This window comes from Notolepis coatsorum (genome assembly GCF_963971535.1).
Source record: "Notolepis coatsorum genome assembly, chromosome: 8".
NCBI lineage: Eukaryota > Metazoa > Chordata > Actinopteri > Aulopiformes > Paralepididae > Notolepis > Notolepis coatsorum.
In genome coordinates this window covers 63741147-63766757 of record NC_140172.1, presented here as the reverse complement: position 1 = coordinate 63766757, position 25611 = coordinate 63741147, and the positions used below count along the sequence as shown (strand labels likewise).

At 42.4% G+C, this 25611-nt stretch overlaps 1 protein-coding gene across 1 annotated transcript in view; it reads left to right on the top strand.

Moving 5' to 3' along the window:
• The window catches only part of LOC311233708 (neuroligin-3-like), a gene marked incomplete at its 3' end in the record, with an annotated part of 94049 nt that overhangs the window by 49737 nt on the left and 18701 nt on the right, over positions 1–25611 (top strand). The window contains exon 4 of the mRNA XM_084320704.1: positions 22397–23186. Within this exon, the coding sequence (XP_084176830.1) occupies positions 22397–23186 (790 nt within the window). The remainder of the gene's footprint in view (positions 1–22396; positions 23187–25611) is intronic.

Genomic DNA, 25611 nt, shown 5'->3' with positions numbered 1-25611 from the left:
AGGCTTTAAGATTAACTGGAACAAATCAGCCTGCCTACCTCTTAATGAGCTGGCCAAGGCGGTGCGACTACCAGCTGATATCCCCATAGTGGAACATTTTAAATACTTGGGCATAGAGATATTCCCCACGCTGAGTCAAACTACTAAGTACAACTTCACGGGTACTTATGATAAAATACGCCAGGATCTAGACAGGTGGTCGTCCCTTCCTAACTCCTTACAAGCCCGGGCTTCCATAATCAAAATGAACGTCCTGCCTAGGATAAATTTTGTTAGCTCAATGCTCCCCCTGCCCCCTCCAATAGACCACTGGCGCAAGGTACAATCGATGGTATCTAAGTTTATCTGGAATAACAAACGCCCGAGAATCAAAAGAGCTACTACTCAACGTAGGAAACAAGATGGGGGCCTCGCAATCCCTGATTTTAAGCTTTATTTATGGTCCTTTTCACTGAGACCTCTGATGTGCTGGCTAGACCCTGTAGATGCTGTATCTTGGCGCTCCTTAGAAGCGGCGGCGGTTTCACCGCTAAGATTGCAGGATGTAGTGTACTCCACTGTCCCTATTTCGAAATGCCGACTGAGGTATGGACCAATCATAACTCACGTGATCCAAACGTGGCGTAATGTACAGAAGTGGTGTGGGGTTAAATGCCCATGGCACCTGGACTCTCCAATTTTTAATAATCAGCAACTACTTGTTGGGCACAAGCCGGTTAGTATTCCTCAATGGCAAAGGAGGGGAGTTCATACTCTGGAGGATATTTATGATAAGAACGGCCTTCGGGCGTTTCAGGACTTAAGAGAATTTTATGATCTTCCCGGCGAGTCCTTCTTTCTTTACCTTCAACTAAGGTCAGCGCTGAGGGCGCATGGCGTGCCGTGGGCTCAAGCTTTGCAACCACACCCCTTCCTCAGGCTCATAGTGGACAGGACGACCTCCAGAGGGTTTGTCTCAGACTTTTATACGCTCTTAATTCAATCCACGTATAAAAATTTGTCATTGGATACAATCTGGCGTGTGGATATCCCGGAGTTGGACCCCGAGTTTGACTGGGATGATGTTTGGGCAAATGTGGCATTGTCTTCCCGCAACCACAATCACCAGCAAATTAATTTTAATTATATTCATAGGACCTATCTTACACCTAGGAAGCTATTTGCTATGGGACTGGTAACCGACTCTCTGTGCACTTTGTGCTCTCAAAGGGCCGCTGGCACTTATATGCATATGTATTGGGATTGCCCACTAGTGGCCCGCTTCTGGAGGTCAATAACGGACAAACTTTCAGATTTGTGTGGCTTAACTATCCCATTCACAGCTGTTACGCTACTCCTGAACGATATAACGACACTACCCGCGTCCGTACAACTAAAAAGGGTTGTCCTAGCGGGCGTCACAGCAGCGAAGAAGCTAATAGCATTGAGATGGAAGGAGCCTGAGAAGCTCACAGTGATTAACTGGTCCCTAACACTGTTGGATGTGATTTATCTTGAGATATCCACGGCGCGGGTGATTGGGGTGGGGCAGGCTGGTATTGACCTGTGGTTTGCAACAGCTGAGAAGGTCAGGACCGCCGTGTGCGGCTGAGCGGGGTTGAGGTGCTTGTTCGGGGGAGTCCGGCGGTCTCGTGGGAGGGGGAGGAGGAAATGTCTTGTCTGTCTTGTCTTTTGTCTTGTCCTTCTTAACTTTAACTGGGGGGATTTTATTGGGGGGGAGCTATTTTGCTATTTCTTCACTGTTTGGGCACTTTTGCACGGTTCCTGTGAGTCTATGGAACACTCTGTAGGTTTGTTTTTCGAAAAGGTTCATTGTTTTGTATTTCTGGTCGGGTACTCAGGGGCAGCGTTTTTCTACCTCAGGATCTTAAGCCGTTTTGAGGCTGGGCTCCAACTACTGTGTGGCCTGGTGACAATTGCCACATTGTTATGCAGCTGGAAATCTCTGACATCACTGATATGCACGTTTTGAGATGACTCAGTTTGGTGAGGGTGAAGGTTGTGAAGGGAATTGGAAGAGTGCGCCAATATGAGAATTAGAGACATAAGTCTTATTGATATAGAGCCACACGGCCGGGAAACGGTACTGAATACTGGGAAAGGCCAATTGTAAGATAGTACCCCTTTAAAATTTTAAATGTTGTACTCTGTTTTTATAAATTGTTATTTCTTTTATTATTATTGTTCTGTTATCTCCATGTGAAGTCCTGTGTATTGTTATTATGGTTATTGTATTGTGTTGTCTTGTTTTCATGTTAAGTAATAATACAAAATGTGATCCAAAAAAAAAAATTTGAGCGATTTGCAGTGTCAAATTTCCCTCTGGATAATACAAGTATTTCTATTCTATTCTATTCTATTCTATTCTATTCTATTCTATTCTAGGTTAAAGCACCTTGAGACTACGTTGTATTTTAAAGTGTGCTCTATAGATAAAATGTATTGTTATTATTATTACTTTAAATTAGTTGTATGGCTAACTAGCCAGAGTGGTGGGTATCCAGACTGTGCTGAGAGAGGACTGTATTGAGTGGCAACATCATTGGATTGTTGGATGCTCACCTTTAAAATTAATTGTTGAAATGATGATGCCTTGGTCACCCTCTTCAGTGAAGGCATACCATTTAACTTGATAGTGTGACATGGGCTTACCATATAAAAGGCAGCTAGTTCAATGCCCACCTGGAACACACTGGGCCTCATTCAACAATACTCTCTTATTATTTGTCTTATATTCTTGCTTACCTGTCTGTTAAGAGAACAATAAGAAAAGCCACCGCCACATTCATCAAGCCATTCTTAACGTTGAAATCGCCGTCGGTTCTTACCCAGGTTGGTTGCATGATGAATCCCACTCATTCTTCAATTCAAATGCGTGTTCGCGCTAAAATCATTTGCATACAGACACGCCCGCCATCTCCTTATAAGGCGAATGAGGCGTGTGTAAAACAGCCGAGTTTTGGCATCTGATCGCTGTCTGATCCATTCAACAGGAAGCGATTTGCGACTGATCTCAAAATGACACACACACACATATCACGACTCGCGACTCAGTGCATGTGTGTGTGTTCCTATGGGTCGCTCATCGCATGTGTGTGTGTGTTAATCTGATGACAAATAAAGACTTATACTTGTACTTATACATATACCGCATACTGTATAGTGCGAAATAAATCGTTCTGGCCAAGTAGGCTTTGTCAATACTGAACGACTTGACGACGCTTGTCAAGAACCAATCGCGCAGTAGGTTGGGAAATACTGGATCTGTCACCTGTCAACTCTCTCTGAAAGGTCCCTGTGGCTAAAACCCTGAATGCGCTCAGAACTTGTACGAGCAGAGAAGAGAAGAGAGGAGAGGAGATGTTGTAAATATGTGTTCTATGCGTATGCCTGGGCAGCCAGCATCTAACTGTTCTAACAGCAATATATAATCCATTTCAGAAGAAGAATGCACGCAATAAGTTATAATAATAATAATTATTATTATTGAAAGGTTCTGGGTTTATAAAGTCGTATTTGGGGGTATTTGGGGGCAATTGACCAATGGTTTGCTTTCAACCCATGAACTCCTTCCTCTCTCACCTTTTTATATATATTTCTTTATTGTATCTACTAAAACTGTATTGTATTGTATTGTATTGTTTGTTTTGTAAAGTGTCTTTGAGCATTAGGAAAAGCGCTATATAAATCTGATATATTATTATTATTATTAGGCTTTTTTTTATGTTTCTCATCTGGGTACAAGTTTCTTATCTGGGTAAGAGTGCTCTCGACCACTCTTAGAATTTGGTCTTGCCTGAGAGAAAAGCAACAATAAGAAAACATTTCAGCAACATTGCGTACACAAACCTATTGTTACCAAGAAGCATTACACTAACGCTTTCTTTTGATGAAATGAATGGAAAAGAGAGCCGTACTGTACGTCGGCCATCTAATGAAGTTAGATTTGACACGTTGTTTACTTGTTTATTGCACAATGTCGCTCTATTGGTTGGATTCTTATTATATATTATTACTATTGTATTATGCACACGTTTAACTTATTCATTCTTTAATTCAGCAACATTCATTCATGCAGTCTGTAGACATACTGTAGGACGTTGTAGCATCCTATGAATGAAGTCACCAGCTGTGCGGAGCTCCTCCAATGAATGAACAAAAAGCCGGCGCGTCGGCAGTTGTCACCAGCTGTATGAGAGCGCCCCCGCTGGTCATTGTTAACATTAACCATGCCAAGCGACGTGATAACAGCAGGCAAACAGCTGCTCCTGGACTTTTCCCAGCTGTATCTGTAAGAACAAAATAAGAGGAAATGCTAGTTAAGAACGAAATCTGTTCTTATATCACTTCATGAATGAGGCCCACTGTCTCTGCCATCCTTACACCGAGAAATAGCTTCTTCCCTGGATTACAAATACCGCTTTTACCACCAAGATTCAAGATTCAAGAGGTTTATTCATTACATACATATACAAGACATATAGTGGGCCCTCATTTATCAATGGTGCGTACGCACAGATATGTGCGTAACCCGTGTGTACGATCATTTCTAAGCAAAGTGTGTGACTTATCAATTTGAACGTGTGCTTGACTTTGTGCGTATATTTACGCACAGCTCGGAGCATGCGTACCTGGCGCCCAGCGGTAGAATATTATTATTGCAACGCGGAAATAAGCTTCCGTGCATTAGTTTCAACACTGGCGTGTTCTGTAGTATGACCCGTAATTCATTATAGTTCATTGTAAAATAGCGACAGTAGTGTAATTATTGTCAAACCCTATAAATATAGCATTTGGAATAAGTCTTTCTTTCCGAATGAATGCAGCATGGTTTATATATAGGGTTATCGAATATCGGAATACTATGGGGTGCACTGACTGGGCTCCACGGGGAACTGTTTTCAGAGATAGCAGATAGGCATGAATGAATGAATGAGGGGCAGTCTAATTGCCGAGAGAACATATTAACTAGAGTCCACTATACCCAAGACACCTCCTTCATTTGTACCGCAATTTAAGACCGAAATTGGAGCGTGGAACAAAACGCACAAATGCCATCCCCATGCACATTCAAGTCAGTCTCCACCCTCTGGTCTTTGGCCACCGGCACGGTCCATCGTGATACTGTAACGTCCCCAGGGCCGGCCCTTGCTGGGCTGGTTATGAGAATAAAAGTGAACATTTCCTCCCTCCTGACAATGGTCGCCTACCTGGTCCCCTACCTCCTGACACTGGTCCCCTACCTCCTGACAGTGGTCCTCTACCTCCCTCTTGTGGCCAGACGAGCCAGTTGGTTCAGACACTGATTCTACTCTTGATAACTCACATGCTTACTTTAATTAATGGGATAATTAATGGGATGTCACTGTGTGTGTTATTGTTGAACTTCCCCACCCTGGTGTGAATTGGTTTCCCTGGTTAGTGTTGTTTGGTGTATTGCTTATTGTCTAGTGGTTGATTGTTTGTTTTGTTCTGTGCCTGTCTCTCCCCAGCTGTGGTGATTGTTAATTGGTTTCAATATTGTTTGTTGGTTGGTAGAGTTATTGTGGCGTCATTGTCTCTCGTTCCCTTGTTCCTTTGATGTCAAGTGAGTTCATGCCTGTCTACCCCTGTCGTTTTCTTGTTTTCACTCGCTGTTTGTTAGTATCTGTGTCAGTGCCTTTTGTTTGTTTTGTATTTTGGTTTTGTCTCAGTAAAGCTCCCTTCATTTAAGTATCACCCTTTGTCTCTGTCTCATCCTGTCTCATCCTTCTCTGCAATTGTGCTCTCCTCACCTTATCGTTACCCTCGATCCTAACAGATACTGGAGATGGATCAAGCAATAGACTGTTACTGTACCACCCATGTAGCTGTCAAAGCTCCATCACAAATGCAGTTATGTGAATAGAAAGGTTCTTGTATATGCTCTCGTATTATTGTTTATATAGGCTACCTAATACCGACATCAAAATAGATTGTATGCCTCTACAAATCATATGCAGGTAAAAAATCTGTCGCGATTTGGAATGAAATTGACGGAGAACTTTAATCCCTGGGTATTAATAGAACGAAACGAAGAAAAAGCAGTCATATTCCAGCATGGTTATTAATGACACCAATGGCAAACAGTGGTTAGCGGTCTTTATTAGTGTTTGCGCTGCCCAGGCAGCAATGGTCTTTAGGAAGTTAATAGATATCATATCCGACTGTTTCTGACATCACTGTGTACACGTCTGTCAGCCTGTCGCGTATTTCTCCCAGGCGTTTGCTCGGCTTAGTCCACTTTTCCACATTTCATGGGGGTGTTTCATTACCATATATGGTTAATTACGGGCGGTTCTATATGCAAATACGTAAAACCGTGCACGAGCGTGGAGCATAGATCAAGTGATATCAACACAGAGTACTTGCAGGTGTGCGTGGGACACGTCTGCGCACGTGTGATAGATCCCGATTTGTCTGTACGTACACACATTCTAAATTCTGAGTTTAAGAACGAAAATAGAACACTTTCTAAGAATTGTTGATAAATGAGGGCCGCATTGTAGGACATGACCTCCCACAAATTGCAAAAGAAATGCTTTCAACTGTTTTAGTCTCATAAATATGTTACTTATAACATGTTACTTATAACATGTCAAAAGTCTTAAGAAATCCAAGTGGTGGAAAGTATTGAAAAATACAGAAATTGGTGATGCCACAATTTTTCATTCATTTCATTGTGGCCATGTTAATTTTTTTTACCTAATTATGTCTTCCTGTCTGATGTCCACACAAAGTGTTCAGTACTGTCCACAAAGTGTTTTACATGAGATAAAGAGAAGTTGCCTCCGTGTGGAAGCAGCTCGGAGGTGTGCTGTTTCAAGGCAAGAATGAAGTGAGTGTGTGTTATTGAATTGATTGATTGATTGATTGATTGATTGGTTGATTGATTGATTGATTGATTGATTGATTGAACATTTTATTAATGTCCGCCTTGTTTCGAACTGGTTATGCTTAGGCCCTCTTTCGAAGTCGGTTATGCTTAGAGTTTATCTTTAGAGCAGAGTGATAGACCACCAGCCCTGATTCCAAACTCTAAGCATAACCGACTTCGAAAGAGGGCCAACGCATAACCATTTCGAAACAAGGCGGACATTAATCAAATTTTCAATCAATCAATCAATCATTCCAATAACACACGCTCACTTGATGCTTCTGTAGAAAGTAGTTTAAAAAAATTGATTTTTTTCAACCTACTTTCTATAGAAGCAGCTGGGAGGTGCGCTGTTTTAAGTGAGCGTGTGTTATTGAATTGATTGATTGATTGATTGATTGAAAATTGTATTAATGTCCGCCTTGTTTCGAACTGGTTATGCTTAGGCCCTCTTTCGAAGTCGGTTATGCTTAGAGTTTGGAATCAGGGCTGGTGGTCTATCGCCCTGCTCTAAAGATAAACTCTACGCATAACCGACTTCGAAAGAGGGCCTAAAGGGGCTTTCTCACTCACCATTCGGGGTCGAATCAAAGCCCGATCGCACCCAAAAAGGTTGTGTCCGTCCTACTGAGAACGCTCCCCCCGTCCCCGGGGTCGCTGATTCGCTCCAAACCTGGACCGCTGAAATAGGTGGTTCCGGGTGCGCGCCAGTGGGAGCGGGGGGCGTGGTGCAAGCTTGTACCAAAACACGGGAGAGGCTTCTGTATCAACTTGCTGACACACACAACGTCGTTACTGTAATGCTTTCATGCTTGCTTGAATTTTGGGCAGATAAAAACATACAGCAACAACTGGACAATACCCACAAAAACAATATTTATGGGCAATTTGCGAGTTCAGACCTCAACCAAACAAGCATGTGGAGCCTCACAGCTCAGTGGATGAAAACATGAAGCCACGTTACAAAGCACTATCGCATTAGGCCTGGCAATTTTTTTGCCATTGCTATACATTGGTTTCTTGTTCGAATGCATTTATTTCTATTAGACCAGTGGTGCCCAACCAGTCGGCCGTGATCGACCGGTAGATCAATGACATGCAATATAATTGCCGCAAGCAATGGGCTAATGTTAGCTGCTAACTAGTAATAGGCTAAGCGAACTAGTGTTAGCTTAGCGTTAACCCTGGAAAACGCTCAAAGCGGACTCCACAACACCAGTTCCATTCGTGAGAAAAGGTGGGTGGGTTATATTGACAAGGCTTGACAACAGAGGTTCAAATATAACTTCATATTTATTGGTATGTTAAACTCTTCCTGTGTTGACATCGCTACGGCAAGCTTACACGCTCAAAACGCAAACCGTAAACAAAAACCCGGAGCGCACCAAGACTGCAGTGTGTACACAAACCAGAGGGGGGAGAGGGAGGGGGGAAGTTCGCACCCAAGGACGGAACGAGGACGGAGCGGAGCTGATTCGACCCCGAATGGCAGTGAGAAAGCCCCCTAAGCATAACCAGTTCGAAACAAGATGGACATAAATTTTTTTTCAATCAATCATTCCAATAACACACGCTCACTTCATTCTTAGATGGCATGCACCTCCGAGCTGCTTCAAAGCATGCCGTTTAACAGTGAAGTGAGCGTGTGTTATTGGATTTATTGATTGATTGCTTGAAAATGTTATTAACAGTGAAATGAGTGTCCTTTTGACGAATGGCATCTAACAACAGACTTCCCGCGATTTATATTTTGTTCCACAATGAGTCATGACCAACCAATTACATAATCCAACATTGTGTAAGAAACTAACACATTCCACGTGACAGAATCGTTTTTGAATGAGTCGTTATGACACTATCAACACATCCATTCGTAAAGATTATTGTCCGCCATCTTGGTTTCATTGCTAAAAACTCGAACTGGCGGAGTGATTGTAATTCGGTTGTGGGCGTGTTCTGGGATCACAAGCGTGTGTTATGATAAATAACAACGTCTAACTTGACTGTTTCAGCCAATCAGAATCAAGAAATTTGCATGCCATTGTATAAGTATTTGTATGCACTGGCTCTATCCCTGTTTTTATGTACATTTTATGTCTATTTTCATGTGAAGCAGAGTGCATGTAATTTCTGCATTGCAATATCAGAAATGCTTCCATTCATGGCAGCATCTGGCCACAATCTCTACACAAAATCTGCTCAGATCTATGTACAGTGAATGTGCAAGCTCCAGGTGGATCATCCAGATGTCTACCAGAGATTTGAAGAGGGATTCCATGTGGTCAGACGAAGTGATCGATTGTGGGCTGGCCTGTCAGTAGATCTCATCATCGAGCAGGTGCTTATGAGGAGTATGAAAACCAGCGGTGACCTCACAAGAGGGCGAGGGATGACAGCCATGCAACATTTGACATGGCTGCTCTCCATGCCAGCTTGTGCTGAAGTCAACAGTGCCATGCAAGAGCTGACAGGGGTGAACCACAACACTGGTGAGCAGAACAAGGACATGACAGATGCAAGACAAGCACGTGACATGAAGGACACACTAATAGTTCTGAACTATCTCCAAGAAAGACAGCCCTTCTGCTCAGATCCAAGCTTGTGCAGTATCTCAACTGGGGTCCATGCACACCCTTCTGTGAATGTTGATAAGGCAAAGGCCATTGGAAACACCATCTTGGCCAGCATAGATGGAAAGACTACTGCTGAGTACACATTCAAGAAGAGGGATCAGGCAATCACCGTGAGTATAAAATCCTCAGTGAAGATTGATGGCGAAGCAGTGCAGATGGATCCTTAACTACTTTTCCAGCAACTCACAACTGTAGCAAAATCTTCACAAGACCTGGGCCCCGTTCCCTGTACCTGGATAACTGAGTTAGCCGGATAATTTCCAGTCAAGCCTGACTTAAGCCGGACATTCCCATTCCCCGACGCGCGATTGTCCAAATCACCATGACAACAGATCAAAAAGTTTGAGCCTGGTCTGGAGCAGGGTTAACTTCAGTTAGCCGGATGAACCATGGCCACGCCCCCGCAAATAAATGACAGCTCGCTTCCTGAAATTATTCTCACAGTCTAGATCCCATTATACCATTCTGAATTATGTTTCTGTGCTTCGTTTTCCTAGAGGGGGCTTCTGAAATGTATAATAATAGAACTAAATGCTGATAATAAATCATATTGAGCCTATAGATTTACTTTGTCCTAAATAAAATAATGCACGTCATATACGGCGCTTGGAGTCGCGATACACGCTGCATGTGGTTATTTTAATAACGGCGCATTGCAAATGTGAATCCCGCGGGGATAATTTTAATGAATGAAACCTATCGGCCGTTTGGCTTTGATTAGTTTCATATATCCTCCGCTGTAGATTTGCTTAACGGAGCGCCCGGATTGTGTTTCATTCAAGCATAAAATTGAAGTGTCTATGCGTGGATTGTGGATTTTGTGTGATATTGTAACTGGGATTAAAATGTCTGATGAGATGCGCTGTTTGACGGATTTGAGAAATTGAATGTGTCGTTGACGTCACATTAATGCATTTGAGAATAAAGAGATAAAACTTCATTCAAAAGAAAAAATATTCTAAACACGGGTCTCTCGTACATTAATGGATAAACAATGAATCTATTCCATCTGGCACAGTGGCGCAGCGGTAGTGCTCAATCCTGGCAACCGGGCGACCGGTGTTCAAAACCCCGCGTTTCCAATATAATTTTTTGGAATATAATATTAATGATTATACGCAAAAGTAGCCTAGTTTTAAGTTAAAATATTATAAATCTACATGCATTGAGGATGTCATTCTTTATATAGCTCTCAACGTGCACCAAATTGAATTATTCCTACATTGCAAAAAGAAGGAAAAGACTAGGATTCGAACCCGGGCCGTCTGCGTGAAAGTCAAAAGCAGAAACCGTTACACCACAGTGCAGATAAGTAAAAGATCCACCATACATCAATCAATGGGTAAGAGAGCCGTATCCTTATTCTGTATAACAGTTTAACTCATTATTTTCGCTAGCAAGATCTCATTTGATTATTCAATCCATAAACCTACTGCCAGCAGGCAAGTTTAAAGAAATATAATCTGATTGATTGAGGTAATGAGGGACTTAAAATTAGCCTATAGATAACGCATTTAACTTGTCTGCGAGGCGATTGAGCCGTACTGCAATCTGTTAATAAAGTTTTAAAACAATTAATCAATCAATGCCATTAGAAAATCAGGATCTCTGCTATCGATAAGTGCTGGCTTTTCAACTGAAGCGGCCGCGCGCACTTATCCTGGGTCTCAAGTCTGGTTCGAGTTAACGAGACTGAATCCACCTTCGAGGAACAGGAAAATCCCGCTTCAAACATCGGGTTAACTGAATCTGGATAATGGGACTCTTGATCGACTTAGTTGAACCAGGTACGGGGAATAGGGCCCTGGCGTCAGTGTTCAAGTATGAGCTGTGTAGTCATCCTCCAGCACTGTTTGACACCTCCCTGCTGCTTCGACAGCCACAGAAGCCAGTGCTAGCTGATGGCATCTGGGCACTCCACACACCTGACCTTCAAGGAGTCACTGGCCATGTATGTGCTGGATGGTGGAGCACTTGTTCAGCGTATCCCGTGGACACGTGGATCCACATACAAGGACATCTGCCAACTGTACAGAGAGTATGTCACAAGGAAGTATGGAGAGGCAGTTGTCATGTTCGACAGTTATAAGGGCACATCCACCAAAGACATGACACACCGCAGACGAGCAGGTAGGATTACTGGAGCAACCATAACCATGGATGAGTACATACTAGGGATGTCCGATATTATCGGCCTACCGATATTATCGGCCGATATCGGCATTAAAATGTGATATCGGAAAATATCGGTATCGATTTTCAATTTTTTTTTCTTTTTTTTTTTTCAATTTTTTTTCTATAACGTTTATTTACCCAGGCAAGCAAGTAAGAACGAATTCTGATTTTATTTATTGTCAAAAGTATGCATAATGTTGTGTTAATTCCACAACAAGAGATATGTAATGTTAATTACCTGAAATTATAAAAAAAATGTGGGGAGGGGAACCCTGCATATAACGGTATCGGTTGATATCGGTATTGGAAATTAAGAGTTGGACAATATCGGTATATCGGTATCGGTAAAAAAGCCAATATCGAGCATCCCTAGTACATACTGTTACAATGAATAAAGACGAGTTCCTTGCAAACAACACAAACAAGCAGCAGTTCATCAGTTCAACATGCTCAGTGGTCACCTACAAAAGAAGAACTGTCAGACGTACCATGCCCCAGATGATGCAAGTGCCCCACGTACCATACCCCAGATGATGCAAGTGCCCCACGTACCATGCCCCACCGTATGTATATATTCTCTCCCCACCGTATGTATATTTCTCTCCCACCCACCCACCCCCTCCTAATGTACAGTCTCCTCCCCACCGTATGTATATATTCTCTCCCCACCGTATGTTAATTTCTCTTCCACCCACCCACCCCCTCCTAATGTACAGTCTCCTCCCCACCGTATTTATATATTCTCTCCCCACCGTATGTATATTTCTCTCCCACCCACCCCCTCCTAATGTACAGTTTCCTCCCCATCATATGTATATACTCTGTCAGGATCTATGGGTAACAGTACTGTATATTTGCATATCGTATATATGTCACAAATGTAACAGTACTATATACCTGTATGTCATGTATGTCCCTATGCCATAAATGTCATGATGTCATATGTTGTGTATGTCATAAATGTCACTATGAATTGATTTGGGGGACCCTGATGTAAACAAGACAAACGTCTTTCTCTGGTCTGCATCCCCTCAACAATTGTATGTATTGAGCCGTACTGTATTGTACCCCATGTTGAGCCTAAGGTGCACATGCAATAAGCATGACATTGAGTGCTCTGTTGCATGTAGTAACTTTCATGTCAGGCTGCATGTGATGGTGAGGAAGATGAAAATGAGCCAGGGAACATACAGTAATGATGACCAGCAATGTTTAAGAGTTGACTTAATGTTTGTTAATGTTCTAAATGTGCTATTTAATTTATTTAAATAATCTTGTTTTAAAGTTATGTTGATCAATGGAAACACTGGCTTGAAATAAAACATTGCATTGCAATGGAAAAGCATGGCTATTCTTCACTTTTTAAATGGTGGTCTTTGCTTTTTGTTAATCAATCCCAACATTTATATGGATTAGTGTCAATTCATGTTACCTTGTATACAAGTATAATAATATAATGATGTTGCTTTAAAATGTTATTTTCGGAAGCAAAAAAGTAGTACCAGGGTATGGTTAAGAAACACCTTTGAAAAATACTTTCCACCACTTGGATCTCTTAAGACTTTTTATATATTATAGGGGAGACTTTTCTGAGTAATAAACATTTGTCAGATTTTCTTTTGCAATTTGTGGGAGGTTCACCCATTTTTTCTCACAGAATGCCTGGACTAATAGTGAAATGAAGGTGGCCATGCCCGCTTCGATTGTGCAAAAAATACAAATAATAATAGAATAAAATAGAATAGAAATAAAATAGACATGATAAAAGTACTTAGATAAAATACAAAAGGTAATGAGTCCAATGTACACTATTATACAATATACAGTTATACTCTGTCAGGTACTATGCTATCCTAACTATACTATACAAAAACATCCAGTTATGTTTTTCTTTCTTTAAAGTGACCTTTTTTCCTTCCTTTCAAGTGACCTTTTCTTGTGTTTTTAAAGTGACCTGTGGTGTGTTTGTGTGTGAGAGAGTGCAGGATATGTATGTGTGTGTGTGTGTGTGTGTGTGTGTGTGTGTGTGTGTGTGTGTGTGTGTGTGTGTGTGTGTGTGTGTGTGTGCGTGTGTTTGTGTGTGTGTGTGTGTGTGTGTGTGTGTGTGTTCATGTGTGCTTGTGTGTGGAGAGATCAGTGTTCAATGCTCTGATGGCCTGGGGGAAGAAGCTGAGCCTGAGTCTCTCTGTTCTTGCTGTGTGTATGTGGAGGCGTTTGCCTGACCGCAGCAGCTTGAACAGGCTATTGTTGGGGTGGTGAGGGTCCTTCATTATTCTGCAGGCTCTGGATTTGCACCTCCTATTGTATAAGTCCTGCAGGGGTGGTAGTGCAATACCCGTAGTATGCTCTGCTGTACACAGCCGTTGAAGTAATCCTCCAACTGAGCTGCTTACTGGCTGACGGTAGAAGACTGAAAACAATACTGTGATTTACAGGGCAGCTCCTAGGTGTGAATGTGTCTACTTGTACAAAGCTACATTTATGCTCAGGCGTCAAAGTGGTGCCCGCCAAGGGTAGCGGCCAGGGCCAAGGAGCCTAACGGCGTGGCCTACACACAGCTAAAATATAACAGGCGCGTTGGGCACAGAGGTATGATGGGTCAGCTGTCACAGAGAAAGGGAGCCGCGATGGACTGGCATTGAAGTCTAACGCCCCCGGCACACCAGACGCGATTCAACACGGACGGACGGACGGGCGACTGCCGCCTCACTTCCGCTCCCATGTTAACGGGCGGAGCTGTGCACACTGGCCGCAAGCGGGCGCGCGCCTCGCAGGCGGCAAGCTATCTTTTCCGCTTTGGTTGGATTCGAGGCGGCGCGGGAGGCGTGCGCCACGCGCATTCTCACAAAAATACACTCAATTTCTTTCTTTCTTTCTTTCTTTCTTTTTTCTTTCTTTCTTTCTTTCTTTCTTTCTTTCTTTCTTTCTTTCTTTCTTTCTCTCTTTCTCTCTCTTTCTCCCCCTCTCTTTCTTTCTCTCTTTTTCTCTTTTTCTCTCTCTCTTTATTCTCCCTGCCTTTCTTTCTTTCTCTCTTTCTCTTTCTCCAGTCTCTTTCTCCCCCTCTCTTTCTTTCTTTCTCTTTTTCTCTCTATCTTTCAACATAATATGATGTTGTTCAACCAGCTAATGTGTCTGTATCTTTCCTAATGCAAATAAACCATATTACTATACTTAGTACCCCGCCCAACCCCCCCTGTCTGTCTGTTTGTTTGTCTATCTGTCATATCTGGTTGCCTGTCTGTCTGTCTGTCTGTCTGTCTGTCTGTCTGTCTGTCTGTCTGTCTGTCTGTCTGTCTGTCTGTCTGTCTCTCTGTCTGTCTGTCTGTCTGTCTGTCTGTCTGTCTGTCTGTCTGTCTGTCTGTTTGTTTGTTTGTCTATCTTTCTGTCTATATATCTGGTTGCCTGTCTGTCTGTCTGTCTGTCTGTCTGTCTGTTTGTTTGTCTATCTGTCTATATATCTGGTTGCCTGTTTGTTTGTTTGTTTGTTTGGCTATCTGTCTATATCTCTGGTTGTCTGTCTGTTTGTTTGTCTATCTGTCTATATATCTGGTTGCCTGTCTGTCTGTCTGTCTGTCTGTCTGTCTGTCTGTCTGTCTGTCTGTCTGTCTGTTTGTTTGTTTGTTTGTCTATCTGTCTATATATATATGGTTGCCTGTCTGTCTGTCTGTCTGTTTGTTTGGCTATCTGTCTATATATCTGGTTGCCTGTCTGTCTGTTTGGCTATCTGTCTATATATCTGGTTGCCTGTCTGTCTGTCTGTTTGTTCAACCAAGTATGGTTTTGTCAATATTCCAATGTACAGTTTTGCTTGTACAGTTGTACAGTGTGAATGAATGAATGAATGAAACCTTTATTGCCCTTCAATGGAATTTGCTTTGCACAAAGAGAGCAACAAAAAGCCTAATAGGCACAAATATGAACAATACAGCACAGACAAACAAGACATGAGCATAATAAATACGAACATCATAAAAAGCATGACACTGCATGACCCTCAACGGCACCATGGTGCAAGTGCTAAAAAATACCAAATAATTAAAACTTGTAAAGCAGCTGAATGTTGCGTGGGACAAAGGACGTAATGCACCGTTTGGTTCTAGTCCTATAGGCATGCAGTACCTCCTCCCTGAGGGTAAGAGTGCATACTCAGACCATAGTGGGTGCAGTTGATCGGCTATGATCTTTTCTGCCAATTCATGGTGTACTGGTCTGACATGTTTGTAATACTGCACATTGCTTCACCAGTTGTCTTACCTCCTAATTTGACCATCCTATCTAATCTATTATTATTCTGTACACTTATTGCTCCCCCCCCCCCAGCACTGAATACATAAAGTCAGCACACTCTGGATGCAGGTCTTATAGAAGAGATCTGCAGAGTTCTATCCACTTGTAAGTTTCCTCAAGAAGTACAGACGTTGTTGAGCCTTTGCAGATATGGCATTGGTGTTAGTGTTTCATGTGAGATTACTGTCAATAATAGTGCCCAGGTATTTGTACTTCTGTACTATTTCAATGGGCACGTTGTTCATGGTCACGGGGGGCAGAGAAACATTTCTTTGGTCTTTTGTGTATTTAAAGGAGTTTTTAGAGCACCAGTTAAAAAAGTGGTCAATCACAGCTCTATAACTGGTCTCATCGTCGGTAAGAAGGCCGGTCAGGGCCACATCATCCTCAAATTTTATCTTTTTGCAATAGTCCTGCTGACTAATTAAGTAATTAATGTACAATATGAACAGCAGAGGCGTGAGGACACAACCTTGTGGTACCCCAGTCTGAGTGCTGATGTGTTGAGACATAGTATATGTGTTGAGACATAGTGTATGTGTTGAGACATAATGTATGTGTTGACACATAGTGTATGTGTTGAGACATAGTGTATGTGTGTTGAGGCATAATGTATGTGTGTTGAGACATAGTGTATGTGTGTTGAGGCATAATGTATGTGTGTTGAGTTCAAGTTCAAGTTCTTTAATAGTTGTCATACAGAAGTACAGAATACTTTCATACAAAATGCTTCTTACTGTTACGCTCCAGAGACTGTGCTAGACAAGATAGTATCAAATAACATAATAACATAATATAGCATGAATTTAGAAGAAGAAAATGAGGTCACAGTGTTCGGTATAGACATATGTACAATGTTCTGAGTTACCATATAATATACAATACACAATACTATGCAGTGTACTAATGTACAGTACTATTTAGTGCAAAGCAGAAATGGGATGAGGTACAATTTTAGGTACAATTTACAGTAAGGTGTACGAGTTGTAGTGCCATCCTTCATCCATAAATATAAAGTGTGGGGAGTGGGTGCTACAGTGTGTTTGTTTAAAGTGGGTGTGTGCTATAAGTGTGTGGGGTGGGTGCTACAGTGTGTTTGTTTAAAGTGAGTGTGTGCGTGTGGATGTGTGTGCTATGTGCGTTTGGTGGTTGTTGTTGTGTAGTGTTCATTCATTGTTCGTTTAGCAGCCTGATGGCCTGGGGATAGAAGCTTCTTCTGAGTCTTTCTGTGCTCGCCTTGAGACTCCTGTATCGCTTGCCTGACCGCAGCAGTTCAAAGAGGCAGTTGTTCGGGTGACTGGAGTCTTTAATGATTCTCTTAGCCTTGCCCTTGCAACGCTTGTAGTAAATGTTCTGGAGGGTGGGGAGCCCCCCTCCAATTGTGCGTTCGGCTGAACGTGTCACTCTTTGTAGTCTGCTTTGGTCTTGTGCAGTGCTATTCCCAAACCAGGAGGTGATGTTGCCGGTCAAGATGCTCTCTATTGTACATGAGTAGAAGTTCTTAAGGATCTTCTGGCTGACTTGGAACTTCCTTAGGCGCCTGAGGAAGTAGAGGCGTTGTCGTGCCTTCTTCACAACACTGTTAATGTGTGTGGTCCATGTCAAGTCCTCGGATATGTAGGCTCCGAGGTACTTAAAGCTGTTGACTCTCTCAACCGGTGCCCCGTCGATGCTGAGGGGGCTGTAGTCCTTGACCCCCGACCTCCTGAAGTCCACAATCATCTCCTTTGTTTTGCTGACGTTCAGGGAGAGGCTGTTTTCCTGGCACCATCCCGCCAGGACCTTGACCTCTTCCAGGTAGGCCCTCTCGTCGTTGGCAGAGATCAGGCCCACCACCACTGTGTCGTCAGCAAATTTGACGATTGTATTGCTACTCCGCTGAGCCACACAGTCGTGTGTGTACAGGGAGTAGAGGAGGGGACTCAGAACACAGCCCTGGGGGGCCCCTATGTTGAGGGTGATGGATGAGGAGGTGCAGTTGCCTGCTCTCACCACCTGGGGTCTGCCAGTCAGGAAGTCCAAGACCCACTGGCAGAGGTCATAGCCCAAGCCCAGGTCCCTGAGCTTGGCTATGAGTATGGAGGGGACTATGGTATTGAATGCCGAGCTGTAGTCGATGAATAGCATTCTCACATAGTTCCCCTGCCTCTTGTCCAGGTGTGATGCTGCTGTGTGCAGCACATGGGATATGGCGTCCTCCGTGGACCTGTTGGGGCGGTATGCAAATTGCAGGGGGTCCATGTTGATGGGGAGGGAGGAGCAGATGTAGCCCTTTACTAGCTTCTCAAAGCACTTCATGGCTATGGAGGTGAGAGCTACAGGGCGGTAGTCGTTGAGGCAAGCAGGCTTGGATTTTTTGGGTCCAGGGATAATAGTGGACTTCTTCAGGCAGGTGGGGATGACAGCCTGTTCTAAGGACAGGTTAAATATGTCAGTGAATACTGGGGCCAGTTGGTCGGCACAGACTTTTAGGACGCGGCCGGGGATGCCGTCTGGACCTGCTGCCTTCCTGATATTCACTTTTTTAAAGGTCCGCCTCACCTCATGCATGTTGAGACATAGTATGTGTTGAGACATAATGTATGTGTGTTGAGACATAATGTATGTGTGTTGAGGCATAATGTATGTGTGTTGAGCCATAGTATGTGTTGAGACATAATGTATGTGTGTTGAGACATAGTATGTGTTGAGACATAGTGTTACTTGAGACATAGTATATGTGTGTTGAGGCATAGTGTATGTGTGTTGAGACATAGTGTGTGTTGAGGCATAGTGTATGTGTGTTGAGGCATAGTGTATGTGTGTTGAGACATAGTGTATATGTGTTGAGACATAGTGTGTGTTGAGACATAGTGTATGTGTGTTGAGACATAGTATGTGTTGAGACATTGTGTATGTGTGTTGAGACATAGTAAATGTGTGTTGAGACATAGTGTATGTGTGTTGAGACATAGTGTATGTGTGTTGAGACATAGTATGTGTTGAGACATAGTGAATGTGTTGAGACATTGTGTATGTGTGTTGAGACATAGTGTATGTGTGTTGAGACATAGTAAATGTGTGTTGAGACATAGTGTATGTGTGTTGAGACATAGTGTATGTGTGTTGAGACATAGTGTATGTGTGTTGAGACATAGTATGTGTTGAGACATAGTGAATGTGTTGAGACATTGTGTATGTGTGTTGAGACATAGTGTATGTGTGTTGAGACATAGTGTATGTGTGTTGAGACATAGTAAATGTGTGTTGAGACATAGTGTATGTGTGTTGAGACATAGTGTATGTGTGTTGAGACATAGTATGTGTTGAGACATAGTGAATGTGTTGAGACATAGTGTATGTGTGTTGAGGCATAGTGTATGTGTGTTGAGGCATAGTGTATGTGTGTTGAGGCATAGTGTATGTGTGTTGAGGCATAGTGTATGTGTTGAGACATAGTGTATGTGTGTTGAGACATAGTATATGTGTTGAGACATAGTGTATGTGTTGAGACATAGTGTGTGTTGAGGCATAGTGTATGTGTGTTGAGACATAGTATATGTGTTGAGACATAGTGTATGTGTGTTGAGACATAGTATATGTGTTGAGACATAGTGTATGTGTGTTGAGACATTGTGTATGTTTTTTTTTTTCACTTTTTTATTTATTATACTTTTTTGAGGACATAGAAATTATAAGTATATGTCTGCATATATACATTATTGTATTGTCATTGTCCACATAGAACAGATAACAACATTAAACAGAAGAAAAGAAAATAAAAAAATAAAAAACAAGAAAGAATAAAACAGAGTTCAAAAGTAAATAATAATACAAACAAACACTGACTTGGTCGCCCGACAGTCGTCTCAAACGTATATACATAGTATATCAAGACATAGTGAATGTGTGTTGAGACATAGTATACAGTATGTGTTGAGACATAGTGTATGTGTGTTGAGACATAGTGTATGTGTGTTGAGACATAGTATATGTGTTGAGACATAGTGTATGTGTGTTGAGACATAGTATATGTGTTGAGACATAGTGTATGTGTGTTGAGACATTGTGTATGTGTTGAGACATAGTGAATGTGTGTTGAGACATAGTGTATGTGTGTCAGAGCATGTGAGCAGTGCGGCGCGGGGAGTGGAGCGGGTGGTTTTGAAGTGAGCGACGGAGTGGGTTTTAAAATGGATCGGCGCGACTTCCGGAGCGAGAGCTCTCCTCCACTCCAATCCGCTCCGGGCCGCTCAGTGCACACGATCACACAGAAACTGATGTAATATACATGTAGTACAATGCCAAAGCAACAGGTGGCGATGTACAAACTTGAAGGCCATTTTCAACCAATGAGAAGGGTGAACCGTCACTCACATCCTGCTAAGACCAAAGTATAATCCACCATCTTTAAGGTTAACGCTGTTGTTGTTAGCTTACATGCTAACGTGTATGGGATCGACCATAGCATTGCGGCTAGGCTAGCTACCATGGCTTAGTAGAGCTAGTTGAATGGATAAACATTATTTAACATTGCAGAATGGGTACAATTACAATACGGCTCAATACAAACAATTGTTAAGGGGCCCAGGGGGTGTAGACTGTTGTAGTTTGGTCAAATCAAGCTAATTTACATCATGCTCCAAAAAAAAAAATCTGCTGAGCGAGCTGTGGAGCGGGGAGCGCTTTATTCGTAAATGAAGGTGAGCGGTGAGCGACTTGGGGGGGGCGGGCCAACATGAGCGAATGAGAGCGGAACCAGAAGTCATAGTATGTGTTGAGACATAGTGTGTGTGTTGAGACATAGTGTATGTGTGTTGAGACATAGTGTATGTGTGTTGAGACATAGTGTATGTGTGTTGAGACATAGTGTATGTGTGTTGAGACATTGTGTGTGTGTTGAGACATAGTGTGTGTTGAGACATAGTATGTGTTGAGACATAGTATGTGTGTTGAGACATAGTGTATGTGTGTTGAGACATAGTGTATGTGTGTTGAGACATAGTGTATGTGTGTTGAGACATTGTGTGTGTGTTGAGACATAGTGTGTGTTGAGACATAGTATGTGTTGAGACATAGTATGTGTGTTGAGACATAATGTATGTGTGTTGAGACATAGTGTATGTGTGTTGAGACATAGTGTATGTGTGTTGAGACATAGTGTATGTGTGTTGAGACATAGTGTATGTGTGTTGAGACATAGTGTATGTGTGTTGAGACATAGTGTATGTGTGTTGAGACATAGTGTGTGTGTTGAGACATAGTGTATGTGTGTTGAGACATTGTGTATGTGTGTTGAGACATAGTATGTGTGTTGAGACATAGTGTGTGTGTTGAGACATAGTGTGTGTTGAGACATTGTGTATGTGTGTTGAGACATAGTGTATGTGTGTTGAGACATAGTGTATGTGTGTTGAGACATAGTGTATGTGTGTTGAGACATAGTGTATGTGTGTTGAGACATTGTGTATGTGTGTTGAGACATAGTGTGTGTTGAGACATTGTGTATGTGTGTTGAGACATAGTATGTGTTGAGACATTGTGTATGTGTGTTGAGACATTGTGTATGTGTGTTGAGACATAGTATGTGTGTTGAGACATAGTGTATGTGTGTTGAGACATAGTGTGTGTTGAGACATAGTATGTGTGTTGAGACATAGTGTATGTGTGTTGAGACATAGTGTGTGTTGAGACATTGTGTATGTGTGTTGAGAGTGACATAGTGTGTGTTGAGACATAGTGTGTGTTGAGACATAGTGTATGTGTGTTGAGACATAGTATGTGTTGAGACATTGTGTATGTGTGTTGAGACATAGTGTATATGTGTTGAGACATTGTGTATGTGTGTTGAGACATTGTGTATGTGTGTTGAGACATTGTGTATATGTGTTGAGACATAGTGTATATGTGTTGAGACATTGTGTATGTGTGTTGAGACATTGTGTATTATGTGTTGAGACATTGTGTATGTGTGTTGAGACATAGTGTATATGTGTTGAGACATAGTGTATGTGTGTTGAGACATTGTGTATATGTGTTGAGACATTGTGTATGTGTGTTGAGACATTGTGTATTATGTGTTGAGACATTGTGTATGTGTGTTGAGACATAGTGTATGTGTGTTGAGACATTGTGTATTATGTGTTGAGACATTGTGTATGTGTGTTGAGACATAGTGTATGTGTTGAGACATTGTGTATGTGTGTTGAGACATAGTGTATATGTGTTGAGACATAGTGTGTATGTGTTGAGACATTTTGTATGTGTGTTGAGACATAGTGTATGTGTGTTGAGACATAGTGTATGTGTGTTGAGACATAGTGTATGTGTGTTGAGACATAGTGTATGTGTGTTGAGACATAGTGTATGTCATAGCTCTCATCCCCTTGAACCAGGATTCAAGCTCTCCTCTCTGTTCCTCCTCCAGGCCTGTTCCACAGAGCCATCATCCAGAGTGGCTCGGCCCTGTCCAGCTGGGCCGTCAACTACCAGCCCGTCAAATACACCCGCATGCTGGCCGAGAAGGTGGGCTGCAACGTCCTGGACACCATGGACATGGTCTCCTGCCTGCAGAAGAAGAGCGCCAAGGAGCTGGTGGAGCAGGACATCCAGCCCGCCCGCTACCACGTGGCCTTCGGACCCGTCATCGATGGAGACGTCATCCCGGACGACCCGGAAATCCTGATGGAGCAGGGCGAGTTCCTCAATTATGACATCATGCTGGGCGTCAATCAGGGGGAGGGGCTGCGCTTCGTGGAGAACATGGTGGACCTGGAGGACGGCGTGTCCGGCAGCGACTTTGACTTCGCTGTATCGGATTTTGTGGACCGATTGTACGGCTATCCGGAGGGCAAGGACACGCTGAGGGAGACCATCAAGTTCATGTACACGGACTGGGCCGACAAGGACAACCCGGAGACCAGGAGGAAGACCCTGGTGGCACTGTTCACCGACCACCAGTGGGTTGGGCCATCGGTGGTGACGGCCGACCTCCACGCCCGCTACGGCTCGCCCACCTTCTTCTACGCCTTCTACCACCACTGCCAGAGCCTGATGAAGCCTGTGTGGTCGGACTCGGCCCACGGAGACGAGATGCCCTACGTGTTCGGGGTCCCCATGGTGGGCCCCACCGACCTGTTCCCCTGTAACTTCTCCAGGAACGACATCATGCTCAGTGCCGTGGTCATGACGTACTGGACCAACTTCGCCAAGAGCGGGTGAGTAAAAAGTAAAGCCCAGGAACAATTTAAATAATTTCCTGAAATTTGACACATGGCCACAGCTGTAGAGGTGAATGACTTGTGGTTCCATTGAGCCCATTGCCATACCTTGAGGTGAAAGGTCAAGAGACCCCTTTGAAAATGGCCATGCCAATTTCTCCAGTCAATAGCTAGTTTAAAGGTGCTATAGTATAGATAACATTTTATGTAGACTCATATTTATTTTTTTAAATAATACATCCACAGAGCTTTTAGAAAGGTGCGGAATAAAAGTATTGACCCCCCCCCCCCCCCAAAAATATTGATTACTTAATTTATCATTTACAAAAATGTTTGTCCAAAATTTATATTGTTGTTGACCCCTCCCTACTTCCCATTTCCCCACGTGGAATGCACCTGGTTGGATAAATGACATGCTGGTGCTCTAATGGCTGAATGTTATCTATAGCACCTTTAAATTTGGAGCAATATTTAGCCCCTTTCCCCGCTAGCATGACATAGCTTCACAGTTTTATATGATATTGCTAGCTTAAAAATGGAGCCTGCCAGAGTCTTGACAGACAGTAATGTTGGATGGTGCACCGGTATACCACTAGCTTTCAGTTTGAGTAGGTGTGAAGCTACTGGGCAGCCATTGGCAGAGACAATCTCTCAAAAAACAACCACAGTACATGTTTGAATAGTCTACACATGAGCAGCAATTGGCTTTGTCGGAAATCGGTCGCAGGGCCATTTTGAGTGTGTAAAAAAAATATATATTCTATTATTTATTTTTTTATCATTTATTTTTTGCACTACCTATCTTCGTGAAAGTGGCTTCTCAGCTCTGGTCCAGCTGAAGACAAAGCAGAGGAACATATTGGACATTGAGCATGACCTCAGAGTTGCTTTGTCTACCATCACCCCAGACTTTGAGACTCTTGTCAGGAGCAAACAACATCCCCAGTTATCCCAATAGTTCCCTGGAATGTTAAGCTAAGAAGTCTGCTAAGAAGGATATATTATTTATTATTATTACAGATGGCGTTTTAACATTCGCCGAAATGCTTGATTGTGATTGGTCAATAGCCCCTGACAGCGGTGAATTATTTTTCGATAACCACCGGTGATTATTGTTTTTCGCAGCTGGAGCAATCAAGCCCACTGACACACACTGGATCAGTGCAATCAGACACACCTGCCGGCTGCCGGCGATAATAATAATCACTTTATTTGGGCTGACAGAGCCACAGAACAACTGCGTCTGCATTTGATCGCGTCTTGTCGATGGTGTAAAATGAATTAGGTATATTGTTAGTAAGTTAGCCATGTAATAAGCAGGATAATGTATAGCTATACTCGGTCATTGTCGCAAAATAATTGACCTTCACTGACGTTTAAAACACCTCGGCGAGGCGCCTCTGTGTTCTAAACTCTGTGTCGGTCAATTATTTTGCGACAATGACCTCGTAAGCTATACATTATCCCTTACTTATTATTATTTTATTGCCCTAGTTGCACTTTTGTTGCAAACCCAGTTATCCCATTAGTTCCCCCAAACTTACTGTAGGTCTGTTATGTTAAGCTAAGAAGTCTGCTAAGAAGCATAATTATTTATTATTATTATTATTATTTTATTTCATTGGGGTTTTAGCCCTAGTTGCACTTTTGTTGCAACCCCCGTTATCCCATTAGTTCCCCCAAACTTAGGTCTGTTATGTTAAGCTAAGAAATCTGCTAAGAAGCATATATTATTTATTATTATTTTATTTCATTGGGGTTTTAGCCGTAGTTCCACTTTTGTTGCACTTTTTTGTGTTTATTTCATGTTTTTAACAGTGCATGAAAGATTTTGAAAGTGTATTACTGCAAATATATATATATATTTTTAAATAATAAATTTGGGTCGCGACTTAATGACTAAGGAAATGTTGGGTCCCGAGGCTAGACCAGTTGAGAACCACTGATTTAGACCAGGGGTTCCCAAACTTTTCAGGCCAGGGCCCAGAAAATAAGGCGTCAGAGAGCCGCGGCCCAATGCACATCGTCGGGCTTTTTTTTTTCTTTTTTTTTGCCAGGCGACCGATTTTTTAAGCCAAATATCACTTCAATCCTATTAAGTTAGTTCAAGTTAGTTATTCATTTATATGTGCTATTTATGAGAGGGCTAACTTGTTGCAAAATAATAATGATAATAATAATAGCCTCATTAAAATACTATTGTTGCTTCGGTTGTTTTCAGCGTTTTATGTGCATAATCTGTTATTTAGTTTGAAATGTTCGTTGAAATAAGTAGATTTTTAGTTTTTGTTTATTTATTAAGTTAATATAAAACCATATAGTCACATTTTAGAATACAACTAGAAACACTGTCCTGGCCTGCTTCTAAGTTCAGTGGCCTGACAAAAAAAATAAAAATAAAAAAATAAAAAATAAAAAAATA